The following is a 21,457-nucleotide window of genomic DNA, read 5'->3' on the forward strand; positions in this document are numbered from 1 at the left end:
TGTTCTCCCTAGTAAGTAAACCTGGAACTAACATTGACCAGAGAGGGATTTTTTAGTAATAGCCTGCTGATTCTGGCATGTCCTCCCTAGTAAGTAAACCTGGAGCTACCATTACTGTCTACTCACTCTAGAGAAAGATTCCTTTATTATGTGACTATATACATTTCAAAATATATGTTGCTTAGGAACTAATTACTTCAATATCGCTTTTCTTGCTTATCTTCTTGTATATTTTAATTTCCACTCAAACATTTGAACTATGATTTTAATGAATGGTATACTCGCCTTGAAAAATTGGTTTTTTAGAAATGCAATTTAATAAATACATTTTTTTGGATTAATCTTATTGCAAAAATAGCAGTTTTATTGATAGAGTATTTAAAGAAACAATATAATTCTGAGCAGGGACCCAATTATAGGTGTTTGTCTTTTCATTATTATTGAGATGTGGGGATGATGGAAATTTTACTAGTAATTTATTCCAAATTTGAATGCAAAACCATACTCATTCCTACACTCATTTTTTCCTATATTTTGAATTTTCAGCAGTTGGGTAAGAGTTACAAACAAGTAATGTGCATAATACCTTGTAAACCCATATAAATGTATCTGATCTACAAAATGCTTTTTATTACTATCTTAACAACTAAGGTGCTAAGTGTTAGGAATACTTAGGTGGACAAAGCTACTTTAAATCTTAGCAAGTAGCTATGCTCTTGGGATAATACTGGTATAACACTGACCCATTTTAAGAGTTATTTTAAGAATAATAAAATGTGGAATACTTTTAAAGTTATACTTTTTATAAATCTCATCTACAATAAAAAAAGCAGAAGAAAACGAGAATTATTTAATATTTATAATTTTACTACACCTGAAATTCTGCTAAACAGGATGCTACACAGCTTGCATAGCTTGAGGCATATTTCTATAGACTGACATAATAAAACTTTTACTTTTTTTTAGTACCTTCAAATCATATCTGATTCCTGGATACATCCCTGCAGTTTTCTTGACAAAATTTCAATAATAGTCAGTAGATAATTTTATTTCCATGGCAATAATCATGCATATTTGTCAAAATAATGTATATGCATTCAAGATACATGATTTCTCTCTGCACTAACTTGCTTACATAAATCCATGCAGAACTATAGAGCACCTGCCTTGCTTAATAAAGATAAAACAGTTAAATAGTTCAGAGTGGTAAAAATGTCCTTTCTCTGTATCAGATAACTTTGAACAATTACTGCCTGTCAGAACAGATAATACTAAGCTAAATAGACAACTAGACAACCTTGGGACAAGCTGACTATCCACAATGCTATTTTCTTCCCATTTCTAATTGCTTTTAATATATTTTGCAACGAATTAACCCTCTTAATCCTGCTGCTCTTCTGTGCCAGTTGTATTGCAAAAGAGCAGGTGATGAGACAGAAATCTGAGGCCCTTTGATCTTCCCACTAACGCTTAGCCATTCTGTATCAGGAGTGGCAAAACAGTAGGCTCCACGGCTTGGCTATTCATTCTTCATCAAATGAAAAAGGGGAATGGAAGATTTCTGCACATTCAGCAGAAAGGAAGACTTGATTCTCCCTCCTCTCTCCCCATAGAAACTGTTCATTTCTCAATTTTCACTGCATTGGACGAAAGCTCTCATTTGTCTAATGTAATAAACATACTGGGAAAACGACAATAGATTTCAAGCAGAATACCAAGTTACTCACTGCTGACTGCTTTACTTTTTGCAATCCTGAAAAATTATTGCATACCTTTCAAGGCAGAACGGTTGGTAGGTTTCCCAACGTTACTTTTCAGATGTTTTGTTGACAGGCGTTTCATCTGCCGTGGTGTGCTAGGAGGGGAGGTTCCATAGAAAGTTTCAGTATTTGCTTCATCCGATAAGTCTTCAGTATCAGATTCGGATATCTTGCAAGTAGCATCTTCCAATCTGCACTCTTGCCTAAGTATAAGCAATGAAAGAAATTAGGAATTATAGGTTTACAATCTCCACCCCACCCCAAACGGGAGAGGGGAAGAAACCCACCCCAATTTAAATGCTTTCATCTAAGTGTCCTGATCTTTGTGCACCGTTGCCACTCCAGTGAGGTATATAGAAGTTCCCTTAAAACAATATATTTCCCTCGGTTACTAGTGCATCACTTTTATGTCTTCGGTTGGAAAACCTTGTAGATTGAATTGATATTTTTTTTAAGTAACCCCTATGATCAGTTAACAGGACAAAAAAGAGAGATGTACAAACTAGTAAAATTGCAAGAATTACATCACAAATCGACATATATACATTTCAATCTATTAAAAAAATGAACCATGCATTAGCACAGGGAATTGTGTATACATGTTGCTAAATACTTAATGCATCTGTAGTAAACTTTTGTCAAATGTGCATTGTAATGAAGCATTATCCCATACCTATTTGCTTGCAACTATACGAGTATAAAAGGGGCAGTGTTTGCATTGAAACCCTACATTATGAGGGACATTCTTTCACCAATTCTGTGGATACCATGCCACATTAATTGGTGAGCAAATCATTAATAGGCCACTAATTTCTATATACATGCAATGCAGACTTCTTGTTTTGTTGGGAAAAACAGCAGACACCTAATATGAAGACCAACATCTTCTACAAACTTAAGAATGTTTAAGGTATGTTTCTACAGAGAAAAATACACAATTTTTACAACTAAAAAATGTTGTGGAAAACTTTGGGGGTGTGTGTGTGGGTATTTCTATAGAACAGTTTTTAAGAAACAGTTTTTACTTACATGAAAACATTACGTAATTCAAGTCTCCAGGATCAGAGAACTGTAATTCCCATGTATATCAGTGCTTCTCTAAGAAACCCTATATCAGTACAGTATCAGGGCCTCAATTGTCCATGTAGTAGTGTATTATAGGTAGTCCTCGACTTACAACTGGTTGCTTAGCGACCATTTAAAGTTACACCAGACTCCTCAAAAGTTACTTAATGACCCGGATTCAAAGTTCTGGTCAGGTACCCCCTCCCGTAATCATGTGACCACATTAAGTATAATCTTTATTGTCATTGTACTTAGATACAACGAAATTGGTTTTAACCTCACTGGTGCAAAATTATAACAGAAACGAAAAAGAAGAAAAAAATAGTGTGTCCATGGAGTGATTGTGGTTGTATTTAAAAGTCTCACAGCCCAAGGATAGAAACTATATTTAAACCTGTTTGTTCAGCTGGCTATACTTTGATGTCTTCTGCCTGATGGTAGAAGTGCAAAGAGACACTGACCAGGGTGTGAATCATCTCTGAGTATCTTCCTTACTCTGCTAAAGCAGCGAGATCTGGCGATATCATCCAGTGGTGTCAGAGGGCAACCAATGGTTTCTTGTGCCAAATTGATCACTCTTTGTAGTGCCTTCCTGTCCGCAGCTGTTAAACCAGCATACCATACTGTAATGCAATATGTGAGGACACTCTCTATGGTGGACCGATAGAACAACGGTCATCAGCCGTTGTTCCACCTAATTTTTTCGCAGGACTCTAAGGAAATGAAGTCTCTGTTCAGCCTTTCCAATCACCAGAGACGTGTTGTTTTTCCAGGTGAGATCTTGACTAATAAGCACTCCCAAGAATTTAAAAGAGGAAACCCTCTCCACACAGTCCCCCTCGAAATACACGGGGCAGGTTCCTCTCTGTGTTTCCGAAAATGTAGCACCATCTCCTTTGTCTTACTAATCTTCATTATACTGTTTAATACTGGAATAACCTATATCAGAAAACACTGGAATTACTTTATATGTTTTCAATGGAAACAGAATGGTTACTCAGCACAAATTTATAATACTTAAACCTCTAGATGGGTTGGTATTGGATCAGATGAACTTCAAGGACCCTTCGAAGTTAAGAATATAGGTAATCCTCGACTTACAACCACAATTGGGCCCAAAATTTCAGTGGCTAAGTGAGACAGTTATTCATTTTGTGACCTTTTTTGCGACAGTTGTTAAGTGAATCACTCCTGTTATTAAGTTAGTAACATGGTTGTTAACTGAATCTGGCTTCCTTATTGACTTTGCTTGTCAGAAAGTCACAAAAGGTGGACAACATGACCCCAGGACACTGCAACTGTCATAAATACGAGTCAATTGCTAAACATCTGAATTCTGATTGTGTGACCATGGTATGCCGCCATGGTCATTTGAGAAAAGTAATAAGACACTTTTTTCACTGCCGTTATAACTTCTAATGGTCACTAAACAAACTGTTGTAAGTAGAAAATTACTTGGTTAGTGTAGAAAACCCAGATTTCAAATTATGGAACCCGTATCCTCATTAAAATGATTACGCAGTAAAAAGCCTTGGCACAAAACTTACTCACGTCCAGTTGCAGTCAGCACACATAATACTGGGTTATGCAGAAGAATATTCTGATTCAGTATGAAACAGCTTAATATGTAGTATGGTACATACTTTGTCCTCTGAATTAGAGTAGGTAGCATAGAAAACTCTTTGGTGTTTTGAAAGAAGCAGAATATTTGGAAGAAGGCTACATGTGAACATCTAGTAGCTCAGTCTTTTGTACTAAAGAATTCAAAACATCGGATATGATAGTGATTGCGGTCCCTGACATAATGAAGACTTCTTGGAAAAATCCTTAGTACTTCTGTGATGTGGTATATGTGTGGGTGGGTACATGACAAAAGCATGCATACAAGAGTTAGAAATTAAATCAATCCAACTCATAAGAACAAAGAATAATGTCATTTCAATCTAAATCTCATATTGTCTTCAGTAGTTTCTAAAATAACAGCCAACACCATGGGCTGGGCCAACACAAGGTAATAGCAAAAGTGCTAATAAATATACATTTCTAAAATACAGTTGCTCTTGTTGTACAGTTACTAACTGAAACTAAGAGCTGGTGTCACTGACTTAGTAGCAGTAAAAATAAAAACTCATACACAAATGAAATTGTATACTTTTCTTGCTGTACTTCTTCTGACTATGAGACAAGAAAAGCCATGTTCTCAATGATGAGCAGAGGGAGGTGCTATCAGTGGGCTATCATCAATCTGATTCGTCCATAGAAACTGGGCAGAAGGAGTAAAGGTGTGGCTGCAACAATTTTCTCTCAGTCTATGGACCAATCAGGGTTGATGATAGCCCACTGGTAGCACCTCCCTCTCTCATCATTAGAATCGACGTTGAGGTAAGTACCAACAATCGTTTGCCTACATGCCACATTCCATATATTTAAGTTAAAACAAGACGTTAATTTCTGGGAGACAATACTAGGCTCTCCCACTACAACAAGAGCTATGAAGCTATAAATATTTAGTACATCATACCAAGTAGTTGCCGAATTTTAAACGAGATTAAAATGCAATCAAAACAGGATACAAACAAGGTCTTCACATTTAGTAATATAAGTGGCATTATTGCATCTTTCAGTAAAATAATCACCTCAAATTAATAAACTTCCAATTTATCCAATGAAATTATCCAAAAGCATAATTTCAACAAAAATAAGGAACAATGTATTATGCATTTAATATCCATTTTAAAAAATAATAATAGAAGGAACAAGAACTATTTAGCTGAAGGAAATACTGCAACGAATGTTTAAATTACTTATCTTTTGACTGACATAGAGAAAACATTGTTAGTTTATCTAGACTGCCTCTGGAATTTTAAATAATTAATTTTGATGATTAAAAGCATAACATTTATTTTTATTCTTAAAATTAAAATATTTAGGTATTTAGATAAGCATTTTTAATATATATCTTTAAATAGTGCTAATAAACAGAGAGGAAAAAACTCTCCCCTAAGAACCATTTTTAATGTAATCTTAACTGGTAAATGATTATAATCCTTGCAAAATATCACTACCGACATTTGAAATATTGTTAAATTTAAGCCAAGAAAAATAGCTAAAAGAGCAAGTTGTTTTATGTACAAGGTAAAAGCAACTGATATGTAATGTCACCATCTGTCAAACTAATGAATCAGGGAGAAAAATGTATCTGGAATACAAAGATGTCAATTCTAAAGGAATTACCAATTAACCCGGAATGATAATAGACATTCAGCAAATTATCTTTTATTCCAAACTTGGCTATTCAACCCAATACAATGCTAAAATATGCAAGAATGGGAATGAAATGTATTTGGCTTGCATTTTCAAAATTACAGAGGACAACATACAACAGTTTAGCCCTGCCAGTATTGTCTCTTTTGGTGGTCCCTCTATTGAAATCTGAAGGAAGAAACTTTTTCTGGTCCCTATCCCTTAAGGAATCTCATCTGCAGGGATCCTGAGATCAGATTTAATCTCTAAGATCTCTGTCCCTATTACTTTTGCAAAGCCAATTATAATTTGCCTATTCTGGGATACCATTGGAGGCTGATAATTTTTATTTCTCCTTCCGAGGATGGTGTTATGGATGATGTAATGCATGTGGAATGTTAATTAACTACAGTATACTATTTTGCTTATTCCGCTACATTTCATTTAATTTTCCTCCTATTTAAGGTGCAGAGGTGGGTTCCTATCAGTTCGCCTGAATAGGTAGTAAAAATCTGGCATACCTTTCTGAACTGGTAGTAATGGCAGCCTGGCCACACCCCCAAACCAGTTTCCTGGTCACCACTCACTCACCCTGCCCTGCCCAGTCTCTGCTCTGCAGCTTGCCTGCCTGAAGTGCTGCGCCCCTAATCTGTCTGCCAGGTAAGCCTGCGAGTCATAGCTTAGCTAGCTGCCCTTGCCCCTTCCCCACGACTCTGCCATGCTTCCCTGCCTTCCATGCGGCCTTCCCGGTGTCTCCCGTGGCCAGCTTGAGAAGGCAGGCAACCGGACTGCAAATAAGGGAGCAAGCAGCATACTCCCTTCCCCATGGCCTTGCCATGCTTCCCTGCCTTCCCCGTGGCCTTATCGGCAGTCCCTCATGCCGCTTGCCTTCTGGGATCAGAGTCCAGCCCAGCCTGGCCAGTGGGTGGGCGGCCGGCCTTTGGGAGAAACCCGGACGCTGTGCTGGGGTTGAGAGTGGCAGTGGCAGTGGCAATGCTGCAGGAGGGCAAGCGGACATCCCAGGGCTGCTGCGCATCCACCTGCTCCTTTTCTGCAAAGGGAGAGACACCCCCCCCCACGGCAGGGCAGTCAAAGAGGGGAGGAGGATGATGCAGAAAAGGCTGCCTTTGACCTGGGCCCATGTGCCTCTCGTGCTGGCTCCATGGGGCTTTGGGCTCCAAAGCAGGCCACTGGCTTCACACCAAGTCACCTGCCTGCTCCTCGGCTGCGATGCTTCGGGGGGAGTGGGTTGCAGCCAAGTCTCCTTCTCCCCGGAGTGCTGGACTCCACCGGCTGAGTTCGCAGAGTAGCAGTGGCAGTCGGACGGGTTATCTTAATGAGAGCAGGTAGGTGGCTGGGTGGAAGGCAGCCTTTTCTGCAGCATTTCCATCCCCTCTTTGGATCACCCTTCAGTGAGGGGTGCCTTTGCAGAAATGAGGCAAGTACATATGCACCGCTGCCGAAAGAAAGAATATCCCGCCATCCTGGAACAATGCTGTGCTTGGGAGTTCTCCTGTGTAGACACGCCTGGTTGCAGCAGAGCACACCCTGCCTTCGGGGTGGTGGTGTTCCCCCGGCCGGATCAACTGTGGCGGCACCAACGGTCAGTGGGATATTCTTTCGGTGGCGGGAGAAGGAAGAAAGTGCTCCAGGAGAGCAGGCACCAGGCGGATGTCCTAGGACTGCTGCAAATGTGCACCGCCTACCCTCCTGCAACAGTTTCTTCCTTCTCCTGCCACCGAAAGAGCATCCTGCTGTATTGTTGATCCTGTGCTGCACAGTTCCGGGATGGAACACCAGGCGTGTCCATTCAGAATTCCCCAGGGAGAGGCAGATGAAGGTAGTCAATGAGATGTCTTCCTGCTCGGTGCTTCCACCCTCTTTCTCCCCCTTTTGAGACAAAACGGGCCATCAAGCCAAATCTCTCATGCCGCTTTCTCGCTCCTGCAGAGGGAACGGGCAGGCTGGAGCACGGCCAGCCACGGATAGGCGACTGGAGCAGAAGGAAGTCCCACTTCGGTTCTTGGAGGAAGGAGGCAGAGATGCTGGCATGGGCCTTGTTTCCCTTACCGCCCCCTCCTCGTTGGCTGCAGTCCAGGCCCTGCCTGCCCTGCTTAGTTGGGCGACTGGCTGGGAAAGCAGTGAGGGGGTGAGCAGTGTTGAGAGGTAAGGGAAGCAAGCACCAGACCAGCATCTCTGCCTCCTTCCTCCAAGAGCTGTGGAAGCATTGAGGGGAGGAGGGGGTATGAATACCCTCCCGAATGGTATGAATGTTGTGTTTTCTTTTAATTATGTGTTGTCGTATATGTAAAAGTCTGTTTCCCCTTTTCCCTTTTGGATGTGAGCCGCCCTGAGTCCCCCCAGGGAAAAGGGCGGCATACAAATAAACTCCTGAATCCTGAATCCTGAGGGGGAAACGCAGGGGGATTGAAGAGGCCGGAGTGCGGACAGCCACAGATGGGCGAGCAGAGTGGAAGGGAGCCCCATGCCAGCTCTCAGAGGAAGAAGGCAGAGATGCTGGCATGGAGCTTGCCTTGCTTCCCTTACTGCACCTCCTCGCTGGCTGCAGCCTGGGCCCCACTTAGCTGGGTGGCTGGCCGGGAAAGCGGAGAAAGGGCAAGCGGCAGTGAGCAGTAAGGGAAGCAAGCACCAGGCCAGTATCTCTGTCTCCTTCCTCTGAGAGCCGTGGCAGCAAGGAAAGTGAGGCTTCTTTGCCAGCTGTCAAAACATAATGTTTTGCAGTTCTGTGGATAGGTGGGGGCGGGCATGTGACTGCATGTGCGTGTGCATGGGTGAGTGATATCACGCCCACTCAGTCACTTGCCCTCCACCTAGCCACATCCACAGAACTGGTAGTAAAAAAAACCAAAACCTACCCGTTAAGGTCTGCAAGCCACAGAGATTCTTTCTCTATTTCATTGCATGGATTTTTGTGGACTACCAGGGAGCGCAAATTAGAGACCCTCATAAGGAATCTCTTAATAACCGGTAATTGGGTAAGAGGGACTGAGCCATCCCTGGGAACAATCGCAGTGAGCGCAGCTAGCTGTCTTCACATTGTGCCCTGGGAAAGCCCTTTATCTAACCCATCCTGAATGAAATCCAGGACCTGCGGGACTGAGGCCCTGGTGGGCACCACCTGGGCAGCCTGACACCAGGTCACAAAGGAGGCCCAGTTGGAGTCATAGATCCTTGTAGTGGACTGTCTGCATGAGGCCTCTTATGATCTTAATCACCCGCAGGGACAAGTGAGCCGCTCTCAAGCGCTCCCACTCAATCTCCACACGGCTAGTTGCAGCCAGTGTGGCTTCGGGTGTACCAGCCTCCCCTGATGTAACTCTATCTACCCCTCCAGAATCCGCCACAGGGTCTGAACTGACAGGGTCATGAGGTCCGCAAACCAGGCACTCCGTGGTCAATGCAGTGCTACCAGAATGAGCTCCACCTACTCCCTGACTAGCTTCTGAATGACCCCAGGAATGAGGGGAAGGGGAAGAAAAGCATACAAGAGCCCTTTTGGCCACCTTGTGCAAAGAGCATCGCCCCCCTCCATTCCCCGAGCTGGGAACCGAGAGAAGAACCGGGGAAGCTGTCTGTCGGATGGAGTGGCGAAGAGGTCCACCAATGGTCGCCCGAACTGGCAGATGCTCCAGAACAACTCCAGGGAGAGACTCCACTCTTCGTTGTCCACCGTCTCCCGACTCAACCTGTTGGCCTGATGGTTGTCGACGCCTGTGATATGCTCTACCCGGATAGACCGCAGGTGCCTCTCCACCCAGTGACATCGCCTCTGCATGCAGTGCCTTGGAACGTGTGCCATCCTGCCGATTGATGTGGGCCTTCGCTGCCACATTGTCAGTCAACATTAGGATGTAATGACTCTCGATGGAGCCCCGGAAGTGCCGAAGTGCCAGGTGGACCGCCCAGAGCTCCAACCAATTGATATTGTGCCAGATGTCCTTCCATGATCACCGGCCCTGCGCCAGCTGAGATCTCAGGGTTGCTCCCTAGCCGAACAGACTGGCATCTCTAGTGAGGACGAGGCGCTCCTGGTCCCTGAAATCGTACCCCTTGAGCAAGGCTGGGGACAGCCACCACTTGAGAGAAATCAGTACCTGAGGGGTGGCCTCGAGCTGCTGGTGTTGGCCCCCTGGAATGGCAGGAGTTGCCCATGGCACTACCTCGCCGTAGTCGCCCATGGCACTACCTCGACATAGGATATGAGCTTCCCCAACAAGCTGGAGAGAAGGGCTATGAGAACATAACGGTCCCTACGGACCTGCTTAAGTTTATCAACCAAACTGGACCTGCGGTCCGAGGAGAGGAAAACCTTTCTTGAACAGGAATTTATAACCGCCCCCAAATGGAGGATCCTAGTGGACAGGATGAGGGAGCTTTTCTCAAAGTTAACCAAAAACCCCAAATGTTGAAGAGTGTCAATGAACTACACAAGGTCCGTTCTTATCTGAGCCAGTGACGCCCCCTTGGCGAGGATGTCATCCAGGTAGCAATGTAGCCTAATGGGAAAACTCCTTAAGTATGCCGCTACCACTGCAAGCACCTTGGTGAAAGACCTGGGTGCTGATGATAGACCAAATGGCAGGGCCCTGTATTGATAATGGCGCCCAGATAAGAGAACCTGAGGAACTGCCTATACTCTGGGAAGATGGGGATAGGAGATAGGCCTCCGTGGGATCTATAGATGCCATAAAGTCACCCTCCCGCATGCCTGCCAGTATGGACTTAAGGGAGGCCATCTTGAACTTGCGGTAAACTAAATACAGGTTCAAAAGCTTCAAGTCCAGAATAGCTCTCCAATCCCCACAAAGCCTTCGGCACAAGAAACAGAGTCGAATAGAACCCCCGACCCACCTGGTCCGTAGGGACCAGTACCACCGCAGCAATGAGTGGGGTCAAAGGCAACCTATTTGCCCTGGTGGTAAGGACGTCCACACACACCCCTTGAAAGGGGCACTTACTCTGCTGTTGGAAGCGAGACCTATTCCTATTGTAACTTCTCTTGGGCTGCCTCTCCGAACTGGGGGAAGAATACCTGCTCTGCTGAACTTCCTGCTCCTGAGGTTGATACAAGGGCTTGGGGTAGAATGGCACAGACCTTTGCTCCGCCTTCTTGGCTGAAGTGGGTAGGACCTTTTTCATTCTTGTCCTCCACGAAGAGTGGAATCATTGTAATCATCCTCATCCTCAGACAGGTCAGGATCCCTCTGGGCCTTATCCCCCGACACTGGGTTTTCACTAGCCAGGGAAGGAGACACAGGGCAACTCACTGAAGCGATGCCTGAGAGGAGCTGGGCCTGGGGGTCAATGTTCCCTCTAATTTTTTTTCAGTGTGAGCAGAAAAATATAGTGTTTGAGCAGCATATTTTCATGCCTGAGCACCTGATTTTTTTTCACAGATGTCACCTAAGACAACAACGAAATCAGCATTATTTGAAACTCAAAGTTATGTTTATTCAAGGTACCCGCTTAATTAAAAGTGTTATATAATATCAGTATCACTTAACAACGGTCCTGCTTAGCAACCAAAAAGTTGGCTCAGAAAGTCTGGCATTTGAAGCACGCAAGTCTTAAAGCTGTTGTTACAAGATCCTTGCACCCATAACCCTTTAGAAAAAAAATCCCAGGGGTCTTCAAACCTGACAGCTTTAAGATTTGTGGACTTCAACTCCCAGAATTCCTCCTCCAGTCATGTTGGCTCAGAAACTCTGGCATTGAAGCATGCAAGTGTTAAAGCTGTCAAGTTACAAGACCCTTGCACCCCTAACCCTTTAGGAAAAAAAACCTAGGGGTCTTCAAACCTGACAGCTTTAAGCCTTGTGGACTTCAACTCCCAGAATTCCTCCTCCAGTCATTTTGTAGCAACGTCATCTGCGTGGATCTGCTCCATCTTCATTTTTTTTCACAGGGGGCAGGGCTGCTGCTGAAGATGCCAACGAGCCCCCGCCACTAGAATAACTGCTGCCACCGCCGCCTCCTCCTCCTCCAACATCACCAACACATTTTCTGCCTAGCGCTGCAGCCGAGGTGAAGCAGCCAAAGCTCCCGCAGGCGCCCCCGCCCATGGCAGCGGTAGCGGTGCCTCCCCCTCCCCTCGGAGCACCTCAGCTGGGCTCTGGGTTACCCCTGCCGCCGCCTCCACCTCTGCCGTGCTTTTAAGAAGCCATGAGGTCTTTTTTTCCTGCTCCCACCCCCTCTGCCGCCTTCCTACTAGCTCCTCAAAAGCACAGTGGAGGAGGAAGAGGGAGGGATAATGCGAGGTCCAGCTCAGGTGCTCCACGTGGAGGGAGAGGCACCACTGCCACGGGCGGGGCTGCTGACAGGAGCTTTGGCGGCTTCCCCTCAGCTGTGTCGGGCGACAAATCCGGAAGTGCTGTTGGAGGAGGAGGCGGCGGCAGCAGATATTCCCCTTCTGCCTGTGACAGAAATCACTGCGCGCAGTTAGAAACGGCTGTGCAGTGTTTTCTTGCCATGTGCGCGGCCGCGCAGCCGCGCACCTTAGAGGGAACAATGCTGGGGGTCTTGTTCTGATCCGATGCTAAGGACCGGATGGCCTGCTGCTGTAAGCCAGCAGCAGTGCCAGAGGAAATGGCTCTATCAATAAAACTCTGCAACCCCCTGGGAAGATCATCCACATCCAATGAATCCCAGGAGGAATTCAATGGATCCTGAGCTTCCCCAGCCTGGGGAGCCAGGATAGGCCTAGGCAAGGCCTGATCCCCCACTGCGGTCCACTTGCATACAGGAATCTTCCAAATCCAGATCCTGGCCTTCCAGGGAAAGAGTTGAAGAGGAAACCTCCCCAAAAAACCTCCCAAGGAAATCTGGAGAACCTGGGGGGGGGGGGAGAAACTGGCTGAAGTGAATGAGAAGGAGAAGCACTTGGCCTGCCCTGAGGGGCCCTTAAATTTTCTGCCCTGGAAAAGGTCTTAGATAGGGCCTTGTGTCTCCTAAGCTCATCCATCTGGATGGCACGTGAGGGACGAGAGGCAGCAGCCACCTTTTGAGCCCTAGCTGAGGCCGTGGGGCGCTGCTTGGAAGAGGGGCCCTCCCCAGGGGAAGTGGGGAGAAGGGGATCTTTGCGCCATTTGCCATGTGGCAATACTCACGACCCTCCAAGTGAAACCTCTTCAAAGCTCTCTCTGCTCCACTCCTTGGCTGCAGCATGGCAAAGGAAAAAAAGTAATAAGAACGGACGTCTTTTCACCTCCGAGGCAGCCCCAATGCCTGCGCCGAGCTCAGAGGGCTTCAGGGACTGCTGCCAAAGCGTCTCAGCTCGAGGCGCCCACGCACCGTTTCACTGCTCGCCTCGCAGCCTCACAAAGCATTCACACTCTTTCCAGTGCCGCTATGGCTTGATCCCTGCTGCTGAAGCAATTGGAAGCAAGTTGGAGCAACGAGAAGCTTGGGGCTGGAAATCCTGAGCCCTCAAGCCTCCCGATCACCCAGGGACAAGGACTGCAGCCTCGTGGTTGGTGCAGTCCCAAATGGCATCTGCAATGTCACCCAAGCCTTCCCAGCTCTCAGAAAGTAAAATACTGTCCCTGGAGGCCAGTAAAAGAAAGCCCCAGCCAGGCAACGTACTGGCAGAAGAAGAGAGCAATTCCTAAAGAGGCTGCAATGTAAGGAAGGTCAAGCAATGGTAATATCAGGAGATCAAATATTATGCATCTCGTTTCTGGCCAGACTGAGATGAAACTGGAAGTCAAGGGTGGAGCACAGAGGCATGGCTTCAGCTTCATCCCAGTCTTGTGGCCAATTGGGCGTGATAACACCATCTACTGGAGACTGTCCCTCATTCTGGAAAATGTGTGTGCGCCCACACATGCGCTGGAAACCCAAAGACCAGCTGGCTGGTGCGCATGCTGGTAGATTTTCAGCAGGCGTATGTGCGCCGGCCAGCTGGTCTTTGCGTGCCTGGTAACCTGAAGAACAACTGGCCAGCACACATGCATATGCCAAAAACCAGAAGAGCAGTTGGTGGCAGCGCACATGCCCATAGAGAGGGCTCTATGTCCACCTCTGACCCACGTGCCATAGGTTCGCCATCATGGCATATATAGAGTTTGAAAATCTAAAAAACACTGTCTGCCCAAATCTGCAAGACTTCTTCTGAACTGTTCCTTTATTCCAAGGTATTGAGAGGAGGGCTTTCTAATCCACCAATGGCAGATTATACAATGATTTTTTTGTGGCAGTTACATTTAGGGCCCATATTCTTTAGGTGTGAAAAGTCTGAGAAGGTATATCTCTTTCCTCAAAGATTCTCAAAATTTCTGTATTTTAATCACCATTAATTAACTTTAATAATTATTTTAAGAGGAAAAGTGGATGAATGGATGGATGGACGGACGGATGGAAGGAAGTAAGTTTCCCTTTTCCAAGATAGATAAGATTAAAAAAAAATTCTTGAGGCAATTGAATTTATTGTGTTACTGACAAATCAGCTTGGTGTAGTATTTCAAGGTATCAGATTAGAAACCAGAAGGTTGAGTTCTAGCCCTGCCTTAGCCACAAAACGAGCTGGGTGATTTAGGGTCAGTCACTCTTTCTTAACTTTAGGAAGAAGGCAATGGCAAACCACTTCCAAAACGTTGCCACGAAAACTGCAGGGACTTGTGTAGGCAGTAGTGAAGAATCAAGACTAACCCAGAGCCAAAGCCATTTTATACACACATGTGAAACATTTTTTGAGTGTTTGATAAACTCAGAACATGACATGGCAAAATAAAAAAGTCAGTAAAAATGTAGTCCATAGTCCTAAGGTAATTGGGACTGGAAACTCCACTGCTAAGTGACATAGTTGTAAAGTGCAACATTATGTGACTGCACCAACTTACAATGGCAGTTCTAGCAGTTCCAATTGTGTTTCGTTGTGTGAGTCATTAAGACTCAATGTCATGTGTCATTTACAACCTCTACTTGCTTGTCCATTGGCTGTCGGAAGCTGGCAATGAAGGTCACAAATAGTGATCTTCTGTGAGATGCTATGACCACTGTAGTTGTTAGCTAGTTGACAAGCACCCAAATTGTGATCACATGACCACAGGAACACTCAACAGTTGCAATTTTGAAGACCAGGGATAAGTCTTCTTGTTCAATATCATTGTAACTTTGAACAGACACTAAGTAAATGGTCATTAGCGGAGGACCGCTTGTACTTTCTGCTTGAATCTAAGAGAAAAAGAACAGTGTCCTAAATTCATGTCCTAAACAGAATTCTTAAGCTATTTACATATTTAACAGATTTCTGAGCCTTTGAGATCACCAATTTAAAAAAACGAAGCCTTTAGCATTTCTGGAAACTCTTCATGTTCTCAAAAACATCAGAACTCTTAGTTCTGTCTGACGTACAATTATAAACTGATAAATACAAAATTGGTCCTTAATAGATTTTCAACATAGTTTGAACTTCATTATAAAATTATTTGTTCATTTCAAATGTTTATGCTCATGCTTCAGCCAAAAGGCGTCCAGATCCACTTTGCAAAGTAATAAAAATAAGAAAGTCCTTGCTGTTAGGTCCACAAACTTTTTTTAAAAAAAACCCACTTCAGATGGAACGTAATATCGATACTAAGAGAAAAGTGAAATTTAGCACTGGTTCCAAGTCTTAATATTTCTAAGTTCTTTACTGACCAGAGGTTCAATGACCAGGAAAACATTTTTCTTGGTTAAAAAAGAAGCCTAAAGAAGAGCTTCCTAGCAACCCAGAAGGAAATGGCAATCTTCAATTAAGGTCTCCTCTGTAAGAAAGAACCAACTCATCAGTAAAACCAGCAACTGGTTTTTCACTGGTTTCCGTTTCTTCTGGTGTTGTGAGCATATTTAATATTTTGAGTCAACAAATCTGGGAATTATGAAAAAGCTGGTAGGATTTACAGCTAAAACTCTGGGGAAAAAAGCAAATTATAAGAAACAATGTTCTACCCTCAAATTCTTTTAATACAAAAACTTCAGATGTTACATGAGCAACAACTGCTCACGCCCCCCCCCCCTATAAATCCTATTGGAAGGAATTACAGCTGTATCAATTCATAATCCACAAAGCAGAATATCAAATACAACTTCAAGGGAAGCAGAACCACTGGGTGCATTTCTCAAATTCCTTTCACCACCAGATGTTCCTCACCCCTCTAGGCCTCTTCCTGACACACCTTAAAAGCTGACAGGGCAGACTGCTCTTTGTTTCACTAATGCTGTAGAGTCATCTTTAACACCATGAACTTCTATTGCCCGCTGAAGAGTAACCAATACTATTCACAAGACAAGAAGAGAGGATTTCATAGCACAGCTTTTTTTAGCAGCAATCATATTATTGGGATATTTTGTTAAAGGACATTCTAATTGAATGTCACCCTATTAAAAAAAATCCAACCATTAACCTGGCCCAAGTTTGCTTTGCTTTTCAAGGTCAACTATATATTACCAGCTGCTGTGATTAGTAGATCATTAGTGCAATATGGATGGAAGAAAGTAGATCTGCAACTGAAAACTGATGTAGAGGAATCTGTCATGCCAGTCAGCTGTGCTGCCTGCCACAATAGAAATAAAAATAGAAGAAGAATGGTCTATGTCCAACCAGTTTTCTTTTTTAACTCTTCTAGCAGTTTATTAGTATTCCATGCCCACTAATTAATTTAGCATTGATTATACTATTCTGGGGCCTTCCCCTTAGAGCTTTTGCAGTTGTATATAATTCATATATACTTCAAATATTTTCTAAACCTGATGGCTGTTTCTATTTGAAAGGGAAAGTAATTTAGCTATTTGAACTTCAAACATACAGGAAGTCAGGTAAGATGAAACAAGTCCAAAATGAACAAAACAAAATGATAAAAGTTCAATACATAAATTTAAATTTTACTAATTGAAATGTATTTTACTGGGTTAATAAAATCATTTATTTAGAAATAGGCTTTTATGAACTGTACAAAAAAAGATATCCTTTAAAGAAAATTATCTTCTCTGTGTGACAATGGCTGAATTTCATATAGGAATATTTCAAGCAAATACATATCCAGTTGCAATGCAACTGCTGATTTTACTATTAACCCCCCCCCCACATAAATACAAAACATATTGGATTGGGGCTAAATTATGAGGTATAGAGAACCCTATTGCTGAGAAGTTTAAAAGTACAAGAAATAAACATTCTAGAAATATGACCATTCATTCTTCTTCTATATATTTTGCAATTTCATACAAAAAGTTTATCAGTGCTTTTTAAATACAATTTATACAAGCAGTCATGGATTACAAAGTACACCAGTCATTTTAATGTATATGCAATCAATTCTATGTAATCAACTTTTACAATTGTAATTCCATCTCAGAATTTGGCTCTTCAATATAAATTTCTGTTGCCATTCACCCAAAACATTTCCCTAAACAGAGACAAGAGATTGTACTATCACCAAATCATAGTAAACATTCCACAAAGGCCAATATTTCTAGGTTACATAACAATATAAACAGCTTTGACACTGTGAATTAATATACATGAAAACAAGTAAGGTAACCACACAAAGCAAATTACCTATTAAGCAACAGCATGGTGTGGACTGGCAATAATGATCTTACACTGCACATGGACAAAACAGATTCCAGTGCACAAAGACAGAATGCTTGTCCCTCGAATCTTTAAAGCAATCTAATTTAAGGAATCCATGGACCTACTTTTCGAGGAAAATAATTATCTTAATTCTTTTCACCGGTCATCCATTATTCAACATGCCAAATATGGAGCATGCTAATTAAAATTAAGATTAATTTTCAGATCAATTCCAAGATCAGACAAGTTCTAAATACACTACAAGAGCTATACTCACTATAAATTGCATATAGTTTAGACATTAGGATATTGTGCCCATTAGAACTGTGATCTTTGGGGTTTTAGGTCTAGCGCTAGTCATGAACCTTAGGCAAGAGATGGGTGGCAACTGACTATGAAACATCGTTCCTTGCTGAGTTGTTAAGACTTCATCTTGATGTTGGCAGAATGTTTCCCTAAACTAGAGTTGGGGTACTATGGCCCCTGTATAACTTGTGTACTTCAACTCCCAGAATTCCTGAGCCAGCAGGTGTTGAAGTCCACAAGTCATACAAGAGCCATAATTCCCCACCCTTGCCCTGCCTAAACCAATGGTGCTAGGGGATTTCCAGCTGCCTTCTTGGGCAACTTGAAATTTCATGGCTACCATGATAAGCCTCGTGTCACAAGCCTCTGCAAGGAGGGAAGACCTGTTTGATTGGTCTGCCTCAGGTACCTAATGAAACTCTTTGGTCTTCATAGGGTGCTGGAAAATTTTTCAGGAGCATGACTGGCAGTTCTGCTAAGCTTGAAATAATAAGGCAGCAAGATACCCAAGTAGCCTCTCCTCTTTATCCAATCTGCAGTTGTTCCTTGATTTATTTGAATAATACAAAAAGGTTGTCAAAAGAGACATCTAGGGTGCTCTTGGCCAAAAATGAACAGCAAATCTGAGTCTGACTGAACACGGTATGACCTCTCTTCTCTGGAACAGGAGGCCCTGGTCATCTCCTGTTTGGATTACTTCAATGGAACTGCAAGGGACTACTTTAAAGACCACTTTAGTGATTCCAAATGCTCTAGAATGCATCAGCTGAAGCAGTTGTAAGCACTAAACAATCTGGCCATGAAACACCTCTGCTTGAAGAGCTGAAGTGGTTGCATGTTTGCTAGTTAAATGTAAGGTGCTGGTTCTCACTTTTAAAAGCTTTTATGGTTTGGGACCAGTGGTGGGATACAACGTACCGGTGCCTGCTGGGAACACTAGGTACCGTTCCGGTACAGCTCTCTGGGGCACCCACCCCACCCACCTTACCTATATTTGAGCCGATCGGGGCTTCTGTGCACAGAGCGTATGGCGCCTGTGCAATGCTGCGCCGAGCAGCTGGAACATTGTGGGCATTAAGTACACAAGCACGCGCTGCGCACATGCATGTGGCTGACGCCTGGCCCCACTGCACCATACCGGTTGCAACGGGATCCAGAACCCACCACTGTTTGGGATTTGGGTATGTATTAGATAGGGAGTTGGTACTTACCTGATACAGCTTTTCTCATAGTGGGAGAGGAGTATCCAAGATGGGTTGACCTTGTCCTCTCATTGATTGGGCTGAGTCAGATAAGCTCTTTGGGCCACACCCTGGTCACCAGGTACCACTCAGTTATCGGGGAAGAACCTTATCCGACTCGCTGTGACTTTGGGGGCTTGGAGCTGCAGCCTGCTTCTTTGAATTCCTTGGAGGAGACCTGCTTTCTCTTTGCCTTTGTCTGGCCTCTTCCTCTTCCCTTAGCAGCCTCTGTAGCAGTCTCTGTCCTGTTTAGCTGCTCCTCTGCTCCTCCAGTTGGGATGCTGGCTGCTGGGCTGGAAGCTTGAATCCTTCCGGCATCTTCTGTGCTGCTGGGCGCTGCCATCTTTGATCACGTGGTTCCAAAATGGCCACCGGCTCCAAATTCAAAAAGTTCGTCTCCCTGGGAACACGTGGGAGCAGCTTGTGGCTTTGGGACTGCCGTGTGGCTTCCGCTGCTGCTGGAGAGCTCTTCTCTTGCTTCCTCTGCTCTCTTCCGAGCTTTGTGAGTTCCTGCAGGCTGCTATCTCTCTCCGGCAGTTGCAGGCAGGTGCGGGCGCTCCACTGTGTTTAAAATCACCCTGCTTGATCCCCTGGAGGGGCGGAGCGCTCCGGCACCGGCTGAGCCTCTCCGATGTGACTTGTCAATGAGAAGACAAGGTCAACCCATCCTGGATACTCCTCCCCTCACTATGGAGAATATTAACTTGCAGGGTTTTCTGTCAAACCATTTAAGAAATAGAAGACTCTTTCTAGACTCTATCTCGTAGCATCTAAATTTGAAATCTTGGATTTGGACCTATTTTTGGTCATTGTCCCTATCCTGCCGACATCAGACAGGCTCCAATTCTCCTGAATTTTCTCAAAACTCTGAAGAACTAGCTTTTCAACAAATCTTAGGTTCTGAGTTTTGTAGTTTTGTGTTCTGTTTCTCTTAAGAACAAATCCATACTTGCAAATCAGTATTCCGTGTTGGGATTTTACTGTTATAGGTATTTTAAAAGTTATTTAACTATTACTACGGTAATAGTAGATCTATATAAACCACTTATAATCAGGTCTAACTAGAACTGCACATAAGCCAAGTAAATTATAAACAAATATTATTTATATCCTGATTTTCTATGTTACAATTCAAAGATGGTTTAAGATCATCTTTCTTTCTTTATAATATTCATTAACTGAAAATTAGAAAATAAAAATGTGATACTTGAAAACAATGTGTAAAAAGTACTATGTCAATGAAGCCGAAGTTCTTACAAAACTCTCAACACCTATATCATACAAATCTGTTGTCACAGTAAAGCTTTTATATCTAAACAGTCCTTGATAATATTTAATATTATCAGTTAATATAATTGCCAGTGTTTTACATATGACATTATCCTGAATATATATTCTTATTGAACATGCTTGGATAAGATCTGTGCACACATTTTATTTATCATATCTATATCTTTCCTTTGAGTGCTTCTATGTGTGAAGTAGATTAGTGACCAATAATAATTTGTGATGAATAAACCCCATGATATTTGGTCATAACAAAAGTGTTAAAACTGTCATCATTTCAGGTAAGTATAGCATGGACTAATAAGAAACGTTAGAACATCTACTAAAAAGTACTTAAAAGAAATATTCTGAATTATGTAATGCTCAAACACCATTCTGTACTTAAGTTCAAAATGTAAAGGCGATACTATTCTAGTTTAATATTTACAAATGTAAACCTAACTCTAATCCTCCCTGTACAGAGGGAAAATAATATGCTCTTAAAACTGTTCATCAACCAAGTACTAAACTCAGGTAAGCACTCACCCAGCAGAACAAGAAACAGGACACAAGGTGTTGTAGAAAGCCATATTTAACACTTCTATAAACATTTATGCAATCTAATTGTAGAACTGAAAACACCTGGTGCAGACACAAGGTGCTAGCTTTAACAGTGAGTTCAGATATAAGGAAAAATACATTTATTTGAGCATCAGATGCCCCATTCTTTTTTCCCCCTCTGTGATCTTCTTGAGATGTATCCAGCAATATACATAAATGGTCAAAACAGGCTATCTTTGTCCTGCTGGCAGGTCCTGGATGAGAGACTTCCATATTTTTATTACTGTAACATGTGTGCTAAGACACATCACTTTCTGACTTGAATAATTTGAAGAAGTGGGTGGAAATCATCCTAGCACTTGAGCTTTATGATCAGGACATCCAAAATATTTTGAGCATGCAAAACCAAACCACCAAGCCTTCTACACCCCCATTCCTTCTCT

The 21,457-nt window shown here is 43.3% G+C and overlaps 1 protein-coding gene across 7 annotated transcripts in view; it reads right to left on the reverse strand.

Moving 5' to 3' along the window:
* The window catches only part of MAP3K4 (mitogen-activated protein kinase kinase kinase 4), a 104,143-nt gene that overhangs the window by 42,258 nt on the left and 40,428 nt on the right, over window positions 1-21,457 (reverse strand). For all 7 annotated transcript variants that reach the window (XM_087718215.1, XM_087718213.1, XM_087718214.1 and 4 more), the window contains one exon: window positions 1,773-1,963. In XM_087718215.1, the coding sequence (XP_087574341.1) occupies window positions 1,773-1,963 (191 nt within the window). The remainder of the gene's footprint in view (window positions 1-1,772; window positions 1,964-21,457) is intronic.

This window comes from Thamnophis sirtalis, unplaced genomic scaffold (genome assembly GCF_051295495.1).
Source record: "Thamnophis sirtalis isolate CommonGarterSnake01/CBP01778 unplaced genomic scaffold, rThaSir2_p1.2 scaffold_6, whole genome shotgun sequence".
In the NCBI taxonomy this organism is placed as follows: Eukaryota; Metazoa; Chordata; class Lepidosauria; order Squamata; family Natricidae; genus Thamnophis; species Thamnophis sirtalis.